This window comes from Rhinatrema bivittatum, chromosome 1 (assembly GCF_901001135.1).
Source record: "Rhinatrema bivittatum chromosome 1, aRhiBiv1.1, whole genome shotgun sequence".
Classification (NCBI taxonomy): Eukaryota; Metazoa; Chordata; class Amphibia; order Gymnophiona; family Rhinatrematidae; genus Rhinatrema; species Rhinatrema bivittatum.
The window spans coordinates 489,457,294-489,474,031 of NC_042615.1; the positions used below are offsets into that span (position 1 = coordinate 489,457,294).

The window sequence follows — 16,738 nt, forward strand, 5'->3', positions numbered from 1 at the left end:
TCTTTCCCTCATCCCCTCCCAAGGATTCTCCACTCAGCCCTTTCTAATCTTCCCAAAATGATCCCCCCATTGCTCTGTACATGCCAAGCTCACCCTTTCCTTCCTGTCCCTGAATGACAGGAAGGGAGGGGCTGGATTAGAGATCATTTTTTTCTCTGTTATGTTTGCTCCAGGTTTAGCCCCTCCCGTCCTGTTCCCTGCCTGTTACCTGGGAGCGGAGGGGCTAGATTAGGAAGCAGAGCGCCATTTTCTGAGGTGATAATCAACACCCATGGAAGGCAGATCTTCAGTCAGCCTGCTGCCCCTAGATCTTTGTTGCCATGGGAATAAGTCTAGTGTGCCGATTGGGAAAGCAGGGCTTGAAAATGACGGAAGCATTATAAAATTGTTGAAAACTGGATTTTCTAAAAGGATTACATGGCTCAAGGGAATTATCACAGGGGTTACAAGAGTTTCTCACCTCCAGGTCACCAGATCAAATCTAGTTCAGGCTGTTAGAAATGGAAAAAGATGAGGAAGAGATGTCATGGTGGTGAATGGCCACCCAAGTTTTGAGCTTCAGACCCCTCCGATTTTAATCTCCCATTAATTGCTGCAATTTGAGCTTTTACGGGTATTGCTAGTTTGCGGTATCTCTGTTGCAAGCTCAGGAATATTGGCCAAGGAAAAAAAACCATATCATTTGAAGCACTTTTCATATACTAATAGCTCGATGCTAGTGGAGGAAGGCCCTAATAATGGCAACAAAGCAGAGGCAGAGTTGCAAGGGGAAGGTTGTGGTAAATCCACATGACGCAGTTTCAGTATGATCAACCAAAGGGTTAAACAAGGGCAGACTTTCAGCAGTGGTTTGCTGAAATGAAGTGGGATATGGGAATCATTAATAGTGAAATACTGGAAACAGTTGCAGAGCTCCGATAACATTTTCTGCTCTAGGCTTGCAAGTGGAAGAAGTGGCTGGATGGTCACGAGGAGGCCTTAACACAGAGGCAGACAGCAGAAAAAAAAATCTTTGCGCTGCACAAGTAAATATCAAATGACAGATTGGAGGATCTGAAAAATAGGTCTAGCCAGAGAAATCTGCATTTCAGAGGAATCCCAGAAGGAGTTGCCTTTGCAGATTGCACAGAGGTGGCTCAAGCATATGTACAGTGGTACTGGGTTTTGATGAGAAATTGGCCACCACAATCCACAATCAATCTGGAGAGCGTGCACAGGTGATTGGGACCAGCTAAAGGAAATATTCCAAGGGCCAGAGTAGCTTGTTTTCACAAGTTTTCTGTCAAGGAAAAAGCTCTGGTGCAGGCTTGTAAATTGGAGAGGCCACTAGATTGAAGTTTTCCAGGATATCTCCCTGACCACCATTAGAAAGAGATGGGAGTTCCAAGAGATCTTGCAAGCTCTTCGGTCAAATAATATCAAATATCAACGGCTCTTCCCCCTTGGGCTCAGTTTTTCAGTGAATGGAGTACAGTCTCGAGTCAAAACAATGGAGCAAACAGCAAATATTTTGCAGGACTCCAGACTGATTGCCTCTCATCAGAGTGCTGCACGTGTCAACAGCTATACCAAGAAAAACCAATCCTTCTAAAAGGCAGAGGGTCATGAATGGTGGCAAGCGGCTACACAGATATTCTGGCAGCTTGGCTTTGTCGAAAGAGGCAAACACCTAAAGATGGCTTTAATGGAGGTAGATACTTCTAAGGTTTCTAAATGTGTTTCCACAGAACAATATTTGTCTACTTTGGAAGTGGATCTGTGGATGGGTGTTTGTTGTGTGGCACTGAGTATGTTCAGAAAGTTTGGGTCATTATGTGGAGGTTATCATATGAATATTAGTTTGAAATGTTTGGGGGGGTGGGGGGTTGGGGTCTGGTTCTTGGCAGGCCATTATTATGGTGGCACCATTCCTCATGGAGAATTTTGGAATCAGAGGGGAGGGAGGTAGGGAGGAGGTATACGTGGAGGAGAAGGGACAGGGGGAAGTGGGTATGAATGGGTATAGGTGTATGGAATTACTGAAAGGGGGTGTGACAATGGTTTGGAGAAAATGAGAGAGGTGGAACAACAGTGGACCAAACTAAAATGAGCAATTACAAATGCAACAAATCTGTATTTTGGAAAAGTAAACAAAAGCAAGAGAAATAAGAAACCGATCTGGTTCTCAAAGGAGGTGGCTGATAACATAAAAGCAAAAAGAACAGCGTTCAAGAAATATAAAGTATCCCAAAAAGAGGAACACAGGGAAGAATATTTGGTGAAACTGAAGGAGACAAAGAAAATAATCAAGAAAGCAAAATGTCAGGCAGAGGAAAGGACTGCCAAAGAGGTAAAGTGAGGTGACAACACATTTTTCAGATACATCAGAGAAAGGAGAAAAGTCCAAAGTGGTATAATGTATGGAGAGAGATGAAGAAATGGTGGAAATATTAAACAAATACTTCAGTTTGGTGTTCACTAAAGAAGATCCTGGAGAAGGACAACTGAGTTGTCAGAAAAAGAGAAAACTGCGTCGACAAACATGTGACCAACTCATCAAGACACTATGCCCATCAGATCGACGCTCAATTCGAGACATTACAGTGCGACGCACATCAGGCTGACACAATGCAACGCAGCTGAAACCTGTGCATCACCACGCAATGCACCACAGATCGAGGTACTACAACACGAAGTTAATCATTCTAACGCATCTTGATGCAACACACCATGAAGTACCTCGCAAGCATCATCCTACAATGCAGGAAAGGAGCGAAGCAACGCATCTGTGAAGAGGTCGTTAAAAGGCACTATCACACAAACAACAACTGTGTCTACACATACAAAGCAGGCAGAGCAACCTAAGCCTGCTAAACGTCCGGCACCTGTGGAAACCTATGTCCCGCAGAGACCTTCAAAAAGACAGATTACCAGAACCTGAGGGCACAGTTTAAGTGCAGCCCATTCTACAAACATATTCGCAGCAACCATGGTCTTTACCGCTCAGGAAACCATCTCTCATCTCTTCTGGTTACTCACAAAGCAACTTAGAGATCTGCTTGGGCTTATCTCATTCAGCTCCCAGGAAGCTAAAAGGATCACAGCTCCAGGAAAAGTTATTCCCAAGGGACAGGAGGCCGACAGAGGAACCTCTTCAATACCTGCCGCTGTACTCCCTGTTAGTGTTTGAGATACTGGTGGGTGGATCCTTGGGCCGGTGGCAGATGACCACGCCCCCAGTCAGGCTCAGAGTTTGGAGACAGACACACACTACTTCTTTTATTAAACAGTATATTGAACCACCACAAAGGAACTTCAGATCAGCAAATAAGGGTCTATTGACCATACCCTCAATCAATACAGCTAAATTAACATCAGTACGTGAGAGAGCTTTCTCACTAGCAGGCCCAAAACACTGGAACGAAATGCCACCCGAGCTAAGATTACAGCCAGATTTTAAGAATTTTAAGCAAAACCTGAAAACATGGGTGTTCAAAAGATTGTACAGCATAGGTGAATGATAGTCCTTGAACTGAATTTCTTAGTGCTTTTATCTTTTACTGTTTCTAATTATTTGTTTTAAGATTTTATCTGTATTACTATGTATTTTACCCTTTTGAATATGTATTTTATCTCAAATGATGTATTTATTTTCTTAAAAAATTGTAAACAGTTGTGAAAGTTTTAACTAAATGATGGTCTATAAAACTTGTTAAATAAATTAAATTAATAGAAGAAAGTAGTCATGCATGGTTTGTGCCATTCTTGCTTGTAATGTATTCTTCACTGTGTAACAAAACCTAAATTACAAAAAAAAAAAAAAGAAATGGAAAAAGATGTCCTGTGTGACACGAGTCGATGGTTTTGATTCACTTCCCAATAGACAGATGTCCCCCACCATTAGATCATTACAATTTGGCACTCGCTGCCACAACAGATGGCAGTCTCGGTAGAGAACCCAAAGATTACAGAGACCTGGAGACTGAATTATCCTTTCACCACCCTCAAAAGCGGTCCCTCTAGGGCAGAGTGGAGGAACCTTGGCAGAGCAAAGCTCAGAAGAGTGAACGACATCTGCTACTGCCCTTGCTGTACTCCTCTGTGGATAAATAGAGGGCTTCAATTTCTGAATAATTATCACTGGAAATACTAAATTCACTTTAAAAAAAAAGCCCCAAAGCCAACAGAAGACCCCACACACTTTCACATTTAAGATAAAAAGAGAGAAAAAAAAACCCCCAAATGAATTCTCTGCTACTTGGGATGCCTTTTACTAGATCAATATAAGGGTTATCCAAAGATGAAGCTGTCCAGGAGCTTTCAAACCCATTGGCAGGTCCCTTTTGCAAATGTGCATCTCCACGACCAGAATGCCTACCGGAACTGTGCAATATAAAACTGTTATACAAGATAAAATGTCCTTTGCACTGTACAAAATACAGAAAAATGTATGCTTTCTCCATTTATACTAAAACATAGAAAGCTGTTTTATCTTTATTGCACCCAGGCCAGAAGCCGCTTAGCAGATTTCAAACTCAGGGATTGTGTGGGGATCATCAAATAAATCTAAAAGCAGTTTGCTGAGGTCAAGTTTTAAAATGGGGTACCCTCCCCAGGGCTATTATCATTTACAAGATGGAATACGTTTCAGTTGTGCTCTTCAGGAACCGACTCGTTCAAAATCACTGCCACAAAAGTGCAACAACTTTTCAGAAAGATTAAAAGGAAGCTGCACCCTTCCTTACAACTGTGCAGGATCTCAAAAGAAGCCAGAAGCAAGCAGCATGAGGTATCTTGCATCAATTCGGCATGGCAGATTTTGAAATGATTTTACCGGGCTGCCTATTCCCGGTGTGAAAGAGATTCATTTCAAATCAACTGCTTCTCATGCATTTTCTCAAACTGCTCCTGCCCTAAAGAATTCTGTTCCATTAAAGATACGTACAATTAGGGATTACCAATGTTTTAGGAAGAAGTTTTTATTAATGTTTTATTAATGTTTTTAAGTGATGTGTTTTATGGTAATATTTTATTAATGATTTTTCACTGTTGTAAACTGCTTCGAACACGATTTTGGTAAGGATTGCAGTATATAAAAACTTGCAAATAAATAAAATACACGTTCTGCTGCAATTCCCCAGACAATCCTCTGGGAGCTGTCATGGGCACAAGGTAACACATCTAACATGGACCCGAGTGCTTCCTTTCATACACAGCAGATAATCTGAACTCACAGCCAATATGGACCAAATCAGATGTGGTGAATGGGAGTCATTAGTGTCGGTCTTACTAATATGAATGAAGAATTGTAGTACAGCTGACAATAACATTTTTGTGTGACTGCATTACCGTAGGGTACAGATTGGTTACCAGCATCTTCCAGAAACAGGTGGGAGCTGCTGCACCGCCACAGATGTTAGCAGCATTGATTGGGGGCTGTAGTTTGCCTTTCCTCCATCTCTTCTCCTAAACAGTAGGGTCCAGCCTTATCTGGCTGTCCCCTTCCATGTTTACTGTAACAGGATTTTGCTGCTCCTTGGCGAGTATTCATCTCTGGTGTGTGGAAATTTTCTTGTCTGCATTATTGTCCGTGCGCTTCCACACTCTGCAGGACGGAGGTCACAGAGGGCAGCTCGGCAGGAACATCCCCATGGGGAGGGGGGGGGGGTGCCGAGTGGCTAATATCACCTAGAACTGCTGAGGGGCTCAGACATTGCGAGGATGAGTGAAGAGGCCATGTGCACGGTACATCAATGTCAACTATGAACGAAAATGATGTGATCCAGGCAAGTGCTTCACAGAGTAAACCCGATGAACAGTTTTCCTTCTGAATTATTTCTGCATCACAAACGCCTGGACTGAAAGAGGATCAGATTTTTTTTTTTTTTTTTTTTTTAAACACAACTATCTTTGACTATAGCAAAGGGTACAATTTTCTTTACGTATTCCTTTAAGTTAAACAATTATTATTTACCCACCTGTGTGAAATCTGGATCCTGTGCAGCATCACTGAAATCTCTAAACATTCCCACCGCCTCCAGGTACTTCTGAATGTACTGGATTTTTTCTTCTTCGCGACCTGAGGATGAATTTGGGACATTAAGTAAAGGCTCTGCCATTGTCAAAGGGTTTTCCCCACTTCCTCTGCACTCACCTGTCTGCAGCAGATATTTGACACTGACATGATCGACTGGGAAAAAGGCCGCTGTGGCCCCATATTCAGGGCACATGTTGGCAATGGTGGCTCGATCAGCGATGGACAGCTGGGCTACACCTGCTCCAAAGAACTCAACAAACTTACCCACTACACCAACTTGGCGAAGGTGCTGGAAAAAATAAAAAAACCCAAATATACTTATCATGTAATTCTAATGATATACTTAGAATTTTAGGAGAAACGATTGCGATAAGCACATAAGGCAATCTCTACTGCTCAGAACTGAGCGGGCCACTGAAAGCTCAACCCTAGCTTGGCTATCCATAGGAAAGAGAGGACATGCCGACCACAAGCCAAACCCAGTTACAACTGATATTTTGACTGGTGTCAGTCGCAGACACTTATCAGATTGAAATGGATGTGTCCGTGAATGATGGATTAGCAAGCACTTCAGGAAGGAGGACAAGGCAGTGAAGACGTGTAGAGAAGGTGCTCTACTGATCTGGATTTCATTCAAATTAGATTTATGCATCTGAAAGAAGCTAAAAAAGTATTCATAATTTATTCCTCTGTGCATTGTGCTGTTTGTAGCCTACATTGTGCTATGTGAGTTAGTGGTACAACTGTTGTCCTTGCTTTAGATACCCAATAAATCTGGGAAGGAGTCAGAAAAGCTATACCAGGCTGAGAACTGGGATGTGCAGCCAGCTTCCACCAAGCTACCAGTAGTCAACAACGCTGTCTCTGAGAAAGGGCTGCCAAGTCTCCCACATAAAGAGCTAATCTGTCACACAACCTCCATGAGAGTAAGGGGTCTAGTACCCTCCCCCCCAGGAAGAATAAAGAGGCTTTGAGGAGATGATGCATGAAGTGTGCTAGGGGGCCAAGCTGAGTTCACCCTGAAGAGGAGAGGAGAAAAGTGAATACAACCTTGACGAGAGCATACCAAAGAAAGAAACAGGAGGTGCAGCGGCCAGCTAAATTTCATAATCTCTCCCAAGCACGTCCCAGTCCCCCTTTCTGTCTGGCTAAATCTGTGCACACTGTTTTTGTGTGAAAAAATGTTAGTTGGATTGGGGGGGGGGGACATTTTTAACCGGTTACACATACGATTAAAAGCCAATTTTAACTGCGTAAACTGTTTTGAATATTGACCCCCGTGTTTTGTACAATATGCAATGTAAACGTGTCACTGATTTACCTTTGTAACAGTTAGGACTATGTCTGTGGAAGTGACCAATGGCTGGGGATTTCCCTCCAGTTTGTAGCCAATCACCTCAGGAAGCACCATGCTGATTGGCTGGCCTAGCATTACTGCTTCTGCTTCAATTCCACCCACTCCTGGATGTTAGCAAAATAAAAAAAAAAAGAAAAAGAGAAAAAGCACATGTGTGCAATGAGCAGAATGAACTTGTGGAAGTAAGGGGATTTTATAACATGCGCGCGGCAATGAAATTAACAGCTTTACCAATTAGTCTACCAGTTCGCCCTGTCCATTTGCAGCTCGTGAAGACCTTCCTGGCTTTTCAGCCTGAAGTCCCCCCATTGCATCCAGACCTTCTACCCAGTCATTTTTTCGCTTTTGAGATGTTTACGATCACTTACACCAGATATTGAGCAGAAGTAAATATACGCAAGTAAAAGATGCAGACTGTGGCAGGTTGTAAAATAGCAACTTATGTGCCTAAATGCTGGCCCTCGCCCTGAAACGCACCTGGTATGCCCCTCTCTTACATGCACAAAGTTGTTAGTGGAGCTCGATTTACCTATGTAAATGAAATAAGCATGCATTCCTGGAAACAGGATGCTGGGCTTGATGGACCCTTGGTCTGACCCAGCATGGCAATTTCTTATGTTCTTATGCTAATTTTTACACCCACGTTTGAACATTCACCTGATAATTATTTTTTTGTGCAGAAGTATGAACGTTACTGCAAATCCCTCCCCAATTCCGTCCCCCAGTAAGGCTTCTGCTCAATCCAGGTATACTTACATGCATACAGGACATGTGCACCCAAGTTCACCTGCATATCGGGTAGGCAATTTTGTACAAGGCCATTTCTACACATAGAACACTTTAACCCGCAGAAGTCCCTTTTGCAAATCACTCTCTCATGTTTTTATTTCATAACTCCAATAACTTTATCTAAATTATAGTTATTTTCTATGTCCACCTTTTTTTTTTTTTTTTTGAGGCACACAAAAGCAAATCCATGTATCCCTCCTAGAAATTCTGAAATTTTGTGCAGAACTAATGGACCCTAACTTTCTGGGCCATATGCCCACATATGCACACTCATCCGTGCATATATGTAGATCCAAGAAAACAATATCCTTTTCAGGATCCACTTAGATGATCTCATACGCACTGAAAATTTGGTGTGCATAGGACACTAAACACAAAAGTTACTGGTTGGGGGGCGTGGAAGGGAGACACACAGACACAGCCGCAGTGAACTCATAAGCTTTCTTCCCTTTGGAAAGTAGGCTAACGATAAGCCGCACTAGATTTTGGGCCATTCTGATAGCTGGAAAATGTTTGTGCATTCTCATTTTTTAGTTTGCAAACTGTACAACCAATATCTGCATACATAATAAGGTTAGGGCTTAGTGTCTCTTGGGGCCACACCAATGTGTGCATGCATGTACCTGCTGACAAGCACATCTGCACGCCCCAGCGGAAGCAATGGGCTGGGCAGGCTGCATGATAACTTCCAGCTGCAGGTGAAAAAATATGGGGGTGGTGGGGAGCAAGGCATGAGTGGTGGGGTCAGACTGGGGCAGAAGTGGGTAGGGGTAGAGACTGCTCGGGACGAGCCAGGAGGATGGCAGTGTGTGCTGGGTGCAATTCAGCTTCTTACCTGTTGAACTATCAACAGATACCAGCTAATTTTAAATATTTACAAAAATTCTTTGGGTACTTGGAATTAGCTTTCTACAAAAAAGGACTAATCATTCTACTGCCCAGTAGGCCCTATCATGTCACTATCATATTCATGCTCCAAAAACCTTAACAATCTGATCTTTGGCTTGATTAAGAAAACATACTCAGGGAGGATAAAAGTCAGTCAAAGAGGTCGATTTTAAAACAAGCACCACGCGCCCATACAGGTACATATTGGCGCATGAGTGAGGGTACGCTAGAATTTTCAATTGTGCATGCATTTATGCGCATATGTTTTAAAATGCCCCAATCGTTTGTAAATATGCTACTTTTAAGAGGTTACTCGAGCACAGCTAATGAGCATGTGTCTTTAATAGAACCATGTCGGCTTTAACGTGCTCATGTCAGCGAATTTTAAAACATACTTATGCGAGTCACATTCCCAGTTTTACAATTAGTGCACCCGCTTGCCCAGCTAATAGTGAGGTCTTTCAGACCCCTCTGGTTCTTCATCCTGCACGCCCACCCAGTTGACCCGGACCCCTCACCCTGTTCTATAAGCCCTAAAACTCAAGATCTACAGTCTTGCTCCTCATCACAAGCAGCAGCAAAAGTTGTGCGAATATCTAGCGTACACACGCTGCAGGTTTAGTTTTTAAAAATCAGAGTCACGTGCGCAAGCCTTGGCCCTGCCCCAGAACGACCATGCCCCGCCCCTTTCCTGCCTCATTCCTTACACGTGCACGGATACACATGGGCATATTTTGTGGTTTTTTGAATTCTGCGTTGCTCGCAAGCGGCCTATATATGCGCGTATGTGGGCATTTTTACGCAAGCAATGCTTTTACAATTGATCTGAAAGACTCTAAAAAAAACAAAACCCAAAACAAAACTATTTCTTTGATTTTTTTTGGCAAATGGTATTTTTAATAAAATAAAGCTACATGTTGATAAATTTAAGATATGTTAATGCTGTTAGATATTATAATTGTATAGGGATTATACCTTCTAACAGGGGATGAGGAAGGAGATTAGCTGGGGATATTTTACAGCTGAGATTATTAGGGAAGCTGTCTGGGCTGGACCTGCAGATTGTAACTGATGCTTGGCCTCTCTCTTCCTTTCCCAGGTATTCAGAGGGCTCCAGACGTTGCAGGCTCAGCTGAATTGTAGATTTTTGCTTTTGTGGGGCAGGAAAGAAATACTAGAGGATAGTGTGGGACTGGAGATGGATGATGGGTGTCTGGAATCCCTGGGAGGGTGGGGAGGAGTTGTTCATAGGAATATAGGTGAGGGTGTGCCCTATCTTCATGATGAGAGGGGACTTTGGGTGGATTTTCTTTTAGGTTCTGTCCCATTCTCTTGATGAAAGAGGAAGTTGAGAGTGTCTTGCCCCAATCCTTTTGGGAGAGAGGAGGTTTGGCGATGCCCTAACCCCTCAGTAAGAGAGGGGGTTTGAGATAGGGATAGAAGAAACACTGGGAGAGATTTGGTGCTGTTATATAATGTTGGGGTTTTTTTTTATTTTTGTAAGCCACTTCAAGTCTTGGTGAGAAGAGCAGGCAATAAATGAAAAATGATGATATATTCTCTCCAATAGTCCCCAAAGTTTTTTATTTTATTTATTATTATTATTATTTTGGAAAAGCTTAGCAAACAGGTGACAAAGGTCGTTCACTATATTTGGGGCCGAAGTTTAAGGTCCTCCCAGAGGTTTCCCTCTAGATTAATAAAGACTAAAGAAAGCCACTCAACCCACTGGGACCCAATACTCAAGCCAAAGATTCCATTAAATGCATCTCGCTGGTGGCTTTACTTTTTAGTTTCTAACCTGTGGCTCCATCTCTCTAGAGATCATGTTTTTGTTAAATCATTACAGGAGAACTCTCCTAGATGACAGGCTTGAGGACTTGACCGTCAGCCCTAGTGTCTCCTACGAGTTCGTACATAGAGTCAAAGCCTTTCTTCTTTCTAAAAATCTGCTGAAGAAAACTATCCAATATGCATAAGCTTTTTTTATTTAACTAAACAAAGAGACTGAAATGTCTTTTTGGCAATGGTGATTACTGTCCTATAGAGGACGTGAAAAATATGGAAATGAGCAGGAGCTGTGAAAATAAAATCACTCCAGATGTGTGCAAGTGCCTGCATCAGTTACCTTGGGTAACTCAAAACATCCTGTTGTGATTCTGCCCTCTTGGGCAGCCTTTTACCTTCTGTCTGCCTGGAGGCCGCAGTCCACGGTCTTCCTTGTGGCTGGAGCTGCTCCTCAGTCTGCCCTCTGCGGCTTGAGAGCTGCCGACAACGCTGGGCCTGTCCTCGGCCCTGCCCTGCTCTTCGGCATTAGCAACAGCATGGCCGCTGGCCATGGTCCTGCACAACTTCCTACTTCCTGTTCCTAAGGTGCGGGCCGCACCTCTTCACAAGATTTAAAGTGCCTGCGGCCGGATATGCCCCGGGCCCCACATGATGACTGTTTCCTGTCTCAGCCCTATAAAAGGGCTTCTCCAACACTTCTGCCTTGCCTTGGAGTTTCTTGCTCCTGGAAGTTTGTCTTCCAGCGCTCCGTCAGGTCTTCGTTCTTCGTTTGAGCTCCATGTCTTGTCTTGCTTTCTGAGTCTTCGTGGCTTCCTCATGTTCCATGTCTTCATGTTCCGAGGGTCCTAGTCCAGGCTCCCTGATGTTCCAGACTTCCTCATGTTACGAAGTTCCGCTCTTCCTTCGCTTGTTCGAGTCCTCTTGACCCTCCAGCTCCGCTGGTTCTCCAGATGACACCTTGTTGGGGTAAATCCGTATTGTCGGTTCCTGTCCTCATCATTGGAGTCTCGTCTCAGCTGGATTCCCTTCCTGCACTCGTCCCGCTCTCTGCGTGGTCCGTGACCAGCCTCTTCAGGTTGTGTAGGGCACGCTACAGGGACAGGGTGGTCCGTCCGTGTCGGTGGGCTGTGAAAGGTGCCCTAAGAGACAGTGCCAATGTCTGAACCTCCCCAGCTCCTCGTCTCATCTAGAGTCTTCCAAGCTCCTCGTCCACGTCTTGAGTCTTCTGTGTCACAAGGCCTCCGTCTGCCTTCATCCTCAGTTCGGCCTGCTGCTTCTTGCCGATACCCAGTGGCAGGTCCGAAAGGGCTGGGAATGGTCGGAGGACTGTTCAAATACTAACATAGTGCTGTTGGCTTCCAGAAGCATGCAGGTCCGGCAGAGGGTCAGACTTTGTCTTCACCCATGCTAGGGCACGCCTCACTAACCCTCGGCGCTGTCTTGGAATCTTCTGGGGTTGTGCCGAGACCCAAGGGCACACAATCCCCTCAAATAGGATCGCTCTCCTAGCGGTCCCGAAACATAACACATCCAAACAACAACTTAAGTTTTTCTGATGTGGCTACAAAATACTCTGGGGAAAAAAATATCAAAATACATCACTGTTTAAAAAGGTATGCTGCTACCTACTGAAAATGAAACCTTGGTTAATCATATGGTTATACAAAATAAAATGCACTTCTAGTGGAAAGCCACGATTTCAATTGAGGCTTCCTGATCAGTGATTTAAATCACCCCAGCTGTCGCATTCACGCAATGCAAAAATTAGCCAGTGCTCACATCTTCGGAGAATAAGTGTTGATAATACCAAAAGGATTTTGGTAAATTTAAGAAAAGAAATGGTGGCACACAGGTTCTAACTAAATTTAGTAACACCATCCTACTTACCATGCCAGGTATTTCCATCTACACATTTATAACCTATTGTATAAATGTGTGTGGGATATATTATTTATACATGATCAGGGACTATTCTGGGGCAAATTATTTGTATAGCAGCCATAACTACATAAAAAGAATTTTGGTTAATGATAAGTCATATTTATGCAGCAAATTTTAAATGCAAACTTTGTTAAACTTTGTGTCTGGTATTTTCTTTCCCCCCCCCCCCCCCCCCTCTGGCCTCCTCTCTGATTTTTTTTTTTTTTGCCTTTTCATCCATTCCTTCCTCTTCACACTCCTGACTTTGGGGCTGATGTAATAAAGTGTGCTAGGCTGAGCACACAGGTTTACCCACAGGAGGTGAGCCTTTTTCAATGGAAAGGAGGCTCTAGAACGAGGGGTCAAAGAGATGAGGTTGAAAGGAGGTAGACTCAGGAATAATCTTAGGACATTTTTTTATTTTTTTTATTTTTTTTTTTTTTACAGAGAGGGTGGTTGACGCATGGAACAATCTCCCAGTGGAGGTGGTGGAGACAAAAATGGTATGTGAATTCAAGAAAGCATGGGATAAATACTCAGGCCTTTCACAATCTTCCCCACCACAATGCTCCCCTATCCCATGGTCAGATCACCTGATGATAACAACTAATCTCTGTATCAAGGACAACCCCACAATTCACAATTCACAATCTCTGTATCAACCAAAACCACAATTCACTACAGGAACTCATGCTCTAGAGAGGACCTCACCTCTCTCCTATCTTCGGAACTCGCCAATCTTGACCTTTCAGACGCAGAAACAGCCACCTCGTCATGGCACAACATTACGAACAAGGTGGCAGAAAAACTTTGCCCCCAAAAAACCAAAGAGATCAACCCAGCCTGCAAAAACAAAAAACCATGGTTCACGCAGGAACTAAAAACCATCAAATTAGAATTGAGAAAAAAAGAACACGCATGGCGGAGGAATCCTTCCAACACTACACTGAATGAGTACAAAACCCTCATGCACAACTACAGAAACAACATCCTTCGCACAAAGAGAGATTTTTATGCCCACAAAATTCACAATTTTTCCTTTGATCCCAAAGCGCTGTTCACATATGTCTCAGAGCTCACAAAACCCACCTCACCAACTATCCCAGATGATCAAGCACAATCAAGATGCACAGAACTTGCTCAATTTTTTGAAAACAAAATTCTCAATCTAATGGCCCCTCTGGCAACCAGTAACACAGTACCTCCTTCCATCATCACTCCTTCACGCAACCAGAACATAAACCTAGATTCATTCGAACCTATCTCCTCACTTGAAATCAAAATGACTCTCAAAAAGATGAAACCCTCCACTCACCCGACAGATTCCATCCCTTCTAAACTCCTACTCACCATTCCGAACATCATAGCAAAGCCCTTAGCAGAGATAATTAATAGCTCGCTAACCCAAGGCCTAGTACCAGACATCCTGAAACTAGCCACCCTCAAACCTCTCCTCAAAAAACCCAACCTGGACCCTACAGACCCAGCTAATTTTCGCCCCATAGCTAACCTTCCATTTGTAGCCAAACTTATGGAGAAGATAGTCAACAAACAGTTATCTGAATACCTAGAAGAGCATAAAATACTCACAACAGCCCAATTCGGATTCCGCAAATCCCTTAGTACGGAATCCCTCCTAACCTCTCTAACTGACAGAGTCCTCGTAGGTCTGGAGAAAAAGACCCCATACCTCCTGATTCTCCTCGACCTATCAGCTGCGTTTGATACCGTAAAACACTCTATCCTGATCGACCGGCTCTCAGACATAGGCATCTCAGGATCAGCCTTGGAATGGTTCAGATCCTTCCTACACAATAGGACTTTCAAGGTCAGAATCAGCAACAAGGATTCCCTCCCGGTCAAATCCTCTTTCGGAGTTCCCCAATGATCCTCTCTCTCCCCCACCCTCTTTAACATCTATCTTCTCCCCCTATGTCATCTACTCTCAAGTCTTAAGGTCACACACTTCATATACGCAGACGATGTTCAGATTCTGCTGCCAATCACTGACTCCATCTCCAGCACCATCAACTTCTGGAACAATTGTCTACAGTCCATAAACTCACTCCTATCTAGCCTTAACCTAGTACTTAATACGTCAAAAACAGAACTTTTGCTTATCACTCCAGATGAGAACCTTCAGCCTACCAACAACCTAACCTCACCACCAATGATCAATTCCACTCAAGTAAGAGACCTTGGGGTCACCTTAGACAAAAGGCTGAACCTCAAAGAATTTGTCAAGAACACAACGAAAGAATGCTATTATAAACTACATATTCTGAAAAAGCTGAAACCTCTCCTGCATTTTCAGGACTTCAGAACAGTCCTCCAAACAATACTATTTTCCAAAATCGATTACTGCAACTCTCTGCTTATAGACCTTCCAACCATTACCACAAAACCTCTACAAATGTTGCAGAACTCCGCCGCAAGGATTCTTACTAACACCAGCAGAAGTGAACACATAACACCCATACTAAAACACTTACACTGGCTCCCCATCAGATCCAGAATGATTTTCAAAGTGCTAACTATAACACACAAGAACATCCATTCACAAACGTCGCTAGATCTAAGCCTTCCACTTCGCCTACACGAGTCTTCAAGACCAATCAGAAACAGATACTTAGGCACCTTACACGTACCTTCAGCCAAGTCCTCACTCAAGAAACGTGCATTCTCGACTGCCAGCCCCCTTCATTGGAATGCCCTCCCCACGGACATTCGCCTCGAAAAGTGTACTCGAACATTCAAAAAGAAACTCAAGACCTGGCTCTTTACAAAAGCCTATACTTAAAGGTCTAGCTCAGAACCACGTCCCAGAACTTGAATCATTCTCGCTTTTATAATCATATCAAACAACTCCTAATTTTTATCCTTGGTCTCACAATTCCACATCATTAAATATTTGAGCATGCTACACCAATACCTCTTAATCCAGATGTAACCTCAGTTTTTGAAGTTTTCACTCCTATAGAAATAACCGCCAGTTCTTAATTACTTAACCCTATTCTGCAGACGTAAACTTTTCATGAAGACTGTAATCTGTAAGCACCTGTATTTATTATAAGAATTTGTATTTACTATTTATATTTATTATTTAGCTATTAACATTGTTCTGTTACCACTTGGTACTATTTCTCTCCTTTACCTCAAACTCTAAGTTACTACTAAGTTAGCCATGTTATTTATACCCAATCGTTGGATGTAATTGTATATTTGTTTAATTGTTCAATCTGTTTGATGTAATTTTCTGTTCCTTGTTCTGTGTAAACCGAAGTGGTATGCACTAGTGCATGAACTCCGGTATATAAAAGCCTTTAAATAAATAAATAAATAAATAAATAAATACAGAGGATCTCTAAGGAAGTAATGAGAATTATAATGCTAAATTAATTGGATGGGCCATATGGTCTTTTTCTGCCATCGCATTTCTATATTTTCTAATGCCTGCATTAAACTGCCTGCTGAATTTCAATGCACAGTTTTAAACGCACAGTTTCACCTCTGCCCCTGTGTTCTTCTTTTGCTATATTTCTATTTTCTCTCCTTCTTTCTCTTCTCCTCAAACCAGCCCTTCTGTTTGTCCTCTTTTGTTCCCTTAACAATTCTTCTCTCTATCCTCATGCACTCCCCAACCTTCATTACCGCTACCACCATGGTCTCTTCCTCTGCACCCTTCTGCTTGCAACCCTTCCCAGCCTTCACGCCTCACCCACACTCACTCACAACCCCCCCATTCTTCCCCCACACATGCAAGCTCAACCCCATTGCCCCCTATGTACACATACGCTTATCTCACTAACGTACGCTTAAACCTCTTCTTCCTCAACCCCACTCATCCTCCCACCGCACACACAGAGGGCCCTGACATGGCAGGAGGAGGTGAAGAGGAACTTAAAGAGAGATTATATGAATTTACAGGAGAAGGAGAGAGAAAGGGAGACAGACAAGAACCTGGAAGTTCTTGTGAGGGA

The 16,738-nt window shown here is 43.2% G+C and overlaps 1 protein-coding gene across 1 annotated transcript in view; it reads right to left on the reverse strand.

The window, feature by feature from the left end:
• Positions 1-16,738, reverse strand: part of ACO1 (aconitase 1) — a 172,281-nt gene that overhangs the window by 83,112 nt on the left and 72,431 nt on the right. Inside the window, exons 7-9 of the mRNA XM_029608585.1 lie at positions 7,338-7,477; positions 6,134-6,305; positions 5,958-6,058 (exon numbers count right to left, since the gene is read on the reverse strand). Coding sequence (XP_029464445.1) covers positions 5,958-6,058; positions 6,134-6,305; positions 7,338-7,477 — 413 coding nt within the window. The remainder of the gene's footprint in view (positions 1-5,957; positions 6,059-6,133; positions 6,306-7,337; positions 7,478-16,738) is intronic.